Raw genomic sequence first — 4,468 nt, 5'->3', positions numbered from 1 at the left:
TTTCCCACCCAGAGAATTTGGCCCACCTATGAGAGAGAGACACCACGGCTTTCAAACGAGCAAAGTGGCAGTTGGTCAAGCCCACACCCCCAGCTCCTCCTCAAAAGCTACAGACTCATACCTGGCACATATTAAGGAAATCTTATTGTGGGACTGGCTCTAGTGGCTGTAATTCTGCACCAAGGCAAAAATAGACTTCAGATACAGTATTGAGGACTAAGGTCTAAGACCACTAAGGTCTACATAAAAGCATCTAAAGAACACCATGTCGTGGGACCTTTAATGTTAAGTTAGCACCATCTGCTGACTACAGCAACCTTTGGAATTACTCAGTTCAATTCAATGTTCGAGACAGAGACAATACATGGATTTACAAAATGCATAAAGTCTAACATTACAAATAAATGAACACAGATAAAAGTAAAATAGTTTCAAATCTGGACTAAATCATCCCAGAGAGGCTAAAGATTCTTAAACAGTTTCAGATTTGTGAACACTTTATTCTGTGTGTGAAAATGCTATAAAAGTAGATTTTCTACACACCAAATGATAAACACCCAAGTAACAAATTTATAACAGAAAAGTATAATTTTGTTACTTTAACCCCTGGTTTGCAGCTTGTGCACACTTCTCCAGTGATACAAAATACTCACTTCTGATCCTTCCAACAGTACTTTAGTCGCAACAGCAAAAACAAGTACAAAAGGGAGAGTATTTGTCTGGGTAGCTGAGCCTTTAAGGGTCCTGTCTCAATGCAGAGCCCTTAAAGACCATGGTTGCAGTGTGGAGAGATGTAGTCTCATCTCCACTTGGCGGCCATGTGCATGGCACTAACTGAGCTTTACAGCACAGACAAGCTGCAAGTCACTGGAATAATGCGACTCAACTTGTTTTTTTGCCGTTATTGAAATCTAATCTAATCTAATCCAACTCAGAAGCAGCATCTCTGTGAGCCAATAACATACCTGGTTTGTAGTGGCCTATTGTGTATAAAAAAAACAAACCAAACAGAAACAATGTTCAATGATTTATTTTGCATTAGTCAGAATCAGTGGTGGCCCGGTTTCCGTACACTCCTTTTCAGGGAGAGCACTCGGCCGTCCCAGAGAGTAATACACAGTGAAGTGGCACTGGAGCTCCTGAAATACATAAATAAAATTAGTGCATCCTGTTAAACATGACATTAATGCACTGGGGCAGACCAGTGTTGGGCTTTGAGGTGTGTTTTCCTTGAGTTCCCTTTACGACCTAAATTCTCACACTTGCCTTGGGTTTAGAGTTACACCATGTTTTATCAGCAGTGTTGCACGTTGTACGTTGCAGGCGCGTTTCCAGGATGTAGTTCCATGCTGGAACAAATGCTGCGATGCTCTAAAGTTACAGGAAACAGGACCATTAGGCATGAGGTTTGGAAAAAAAAACAAACAAAGTACATCAAATATGACAGGATTACGGCCAAATGTATGAGTTCTGACTTGAAAAAAACCACAAGTTCAAACTCAACTACATTTGACATCGACCCTAATCCTCTTCTGAACTAGAATAAGAAGGTAAGTGTTACCTGAATTTTGGCCAATGTTATTTCCACCATTTTGTAAGTCATCCCGGTTTTGGCATTGTTTAATTCAGACACAGCAAACTGTGCTGAAGCTAAAACCTCAACATTGGTCACCGGGATATCTTGTGGGTCACCGAGTAGCTGTTGCTCGGTTACAAAGCGACCAATGAAAGCAGAAACAAAAACACAGAACCAGATAAACAGCATGATGGCAACAAGTGGTTCTGCAGTAGCTATCAGGAGTCCTGGTATCGGTTCTGAGTGGACTAGTTCACGGTCAAAGCCCAGTTAATATACCGTCTAGAGAAACACACACACACCTGTTTCCTATCTGGTGATGAACACCCACACAGGTGTTTCCAGTTAATCTGGCTGATCAGACCTCACCCCAGGACTCTGTGGGGGTCTATAGACCGACTGATTATCTTTCTCTCGTTAGCTCAGATGCTCCTGTTAGGTCAGGACTAATGAGACCTTTATTATTCTTATTGGTCAAAATATTTGTGACATAATACATTCCTTTCAAAGCTCCGGCCGCTCTAAACCTCGATGCAAAACTTAAATCACTGTTTAAATTTGTGCTTGACCTACTGTTCAAAATGCCATATGATGTGATTTCTGCTGCAACATAATTTCCCCATGGGGACAATAAACACAAACAAATGATGAAACAAGCAAGAAAATTAAAAAAAAAAATCTCACTGCAGTAGAACCAAGGAAAATTAAACCTGAATTTGATTGAAAATAGGTTTTAATATTCTTTTTTCGGTGATAGGTTAATTTAAGGACTTTGTTACAGACTAAATGACTTGATGAGAAGGGGATGTTGTGCACTGAACTATGTTTCATGTTTTATAAAGTGATCACTTATTGTGAAATATAACTTTAGTTTTCAGATACAAAAAGTGGAACTAGAAAATGCATTTCCTGCAGAAAATACATTGGATTGTTGAACAGCTGAATCACTAAAGCTAACCTGGTTGAATAGCTCATATCAGTAAAAGTTGTAATAACTGAAAAAGTAGGAATGGTGGAAATTAAGTTGACCACTAATGTAAAAAAAAGAAAATAAAAATTAAAACTTGAAATGCTAAAGCTAACCTGGTTAAATAGCTTAAATCAGTAAGATGTTGAAGTAATGGGAATAGTTGAAAAAGTAGGAATGGTTTTAATTATGTTGATTAACACCACTACATCATAAGGAGCTATAGCTAGATTTTAAAAGTTGAAGGGTTTTAATAGGTGAATGTCTGCAGCAAAAAGTATAATTCATATCACATAAATAAGCACATTGGCTGAAAATAGACAGCACCTACGTTTTGATTAATTGTCCATGAGAAGTTAGAATTGTTGGCATGGGAGCAAGTTATAGAGAACCAAGATGATTTTAATTTATTTTATATCACTCCACGCAGTACATATAATAAATGCAGAGAAATCCTAAAACGTAAACTGTACTTAAATTGCTTTTTCACAAAAACTAAAATAGCAATCTGCAAAGCCAAGGTCTGATAGCTTAAGATTTTGTCAACATTTTAAAGTTTAAACCACATCTGTAGGTGAAAGTATGAAGGCGCTGAAAATTGTTGGAGCAGAAGATTTAAAGGATTTGAAGATTGCCCTCATTGACTTTAAATGTTGAAAAGCTTAAGATTTTCAAAAGTATAATCAGAAAAAAGTTAAACTCCCATCCTCTGCTGAAAGAGCTTAAGATTTGAAAAGTTAAATGTTTTAGATAGCCGAAAATACGCAGAAGTGACAAGAGCCAAAAGAAACTAAAAAAAGTATATAATAAAGGAACCGAATACAACAGCATTCCCACAATGAAGTGGGTTTGACTACAGTAGCTCAGGAGTTCAAGATTTTAATTTTCAACAGTCAGAATCAGTTGCCATTTTCCGTACACTCGCTTGTAGTGAGTGAACGTGGCTTTCCCAAAGAATAGTAAACCGTGAAGTGGCACACCAGCTTCTGAAATATAAAGAAAAACAGTTAATACATCCTGTTAAACCGGACATTTTTTTTTTTAGTTTCATACACAGGTGAAATCTTACACTTGCCTTGGGTTCAGAGTTACACGGTTTGTTAGCAGCAGTGTTGCACATTGTACGTCGCAGGTGCATTTCCAGGATGTAGTTCCATGCTGGAACAAAGGCTGCGATGCTCTAAAGTCACAGGAAACAGGACCCACAGGCATGAGGTTTATTACAAAATAACATGTACATCATTGAATATGAAAGATGATTAGGGCCAAATGTCAAGTGTGTGAGTTCTGAGATGAAAGTCGGAAATTCAAAACTACATTTGACGTCGGCCCTAATCCTCTTCTGCACTGGAATAGTTCAACAGTACCTGAATTTTAGCCGATGTTATTTTCACCATTCTGTATTTTGTCCATGTGTTGGCTTTGTTGAATTCAACCACAGCAAACTCTGCTGAGGCTATAACCTCGGCATCGGTCACCGGGACATCTTGTGGGTCACCGAGTATCTGTTGTTCTGTTACAAAGCGACCGATGAAAGCAGAAACAAAAACACAGAACCAGACAAACAGCATGATGGCAACAAGTGGCTCTGCAGTAGCTATCAGGAGTCCTGGTATCGGTTCTGAGTGGACTAGTTCACGGTCAAAGCCCAGTTAATATACCGTCTAGAGAAACACACACACACCTGTTTCCTATCTGGTGATGAACACCCACACAGGTGTTTCCAGTTAATCTGGCTGATTAGACCTCACCCCAGGACTCTGTGGGGGTCTACAGACCGACTGATTATTATCTTTCTCTTGTTAGCTCAGGTGCTCCTGTTAGGTCAGGATTAATGAGACCTTTATTATTCTTTAATTTATTTTATTAAATTTGACAGGGACAGTGTACATAAATTAACATTGCTGTAAATGCACCAGAATTAG

General features: G+C 38.7%; 1 protein-coding gene across 1 annotated transcript; it reads right to left on the bottom strand.

The window, feature by feature from the left end:
- Nucleotides 1-1,265: 1,265 nt before the first annotated feature.
- LOC116670913 (cystatin-C) lies at nt 1,266-1,897 on the bottom strand (the record flags this gene model as incomplete). The annotated part of the gene is given in 2 exon segments (XM_032501631.1): nt 1,266-1,371; nt 1,562-1,897. Coding segments are annotated over 2 exon segments (310 nt in total), but the record flags the coding sequence as incomplete, so codon positions are not given.
- Nucleotides 1,898-4,468: the final 2,571 nt, after the last annotated feature.

This window comes from Etheostoma spectabile, chromosome 21 (genome assembly GCF_008692095.1).
Source record: "Etheostoma spectabile isolate EspeVRDwgs_2016 chromosome 21, UIUC_Espe_1.0, whole genome shotgun sequence".
NCBI lineage: Eukaryota > Metazoa > Chordata > Actinopteri > Perciformes > Percidae > Etheostoma > Etheostoma spectabile.
Note: the sequence above shows the minus strand (reverse complement) of the source record. Positions and strands in the feature narration are given on the sequence as shown.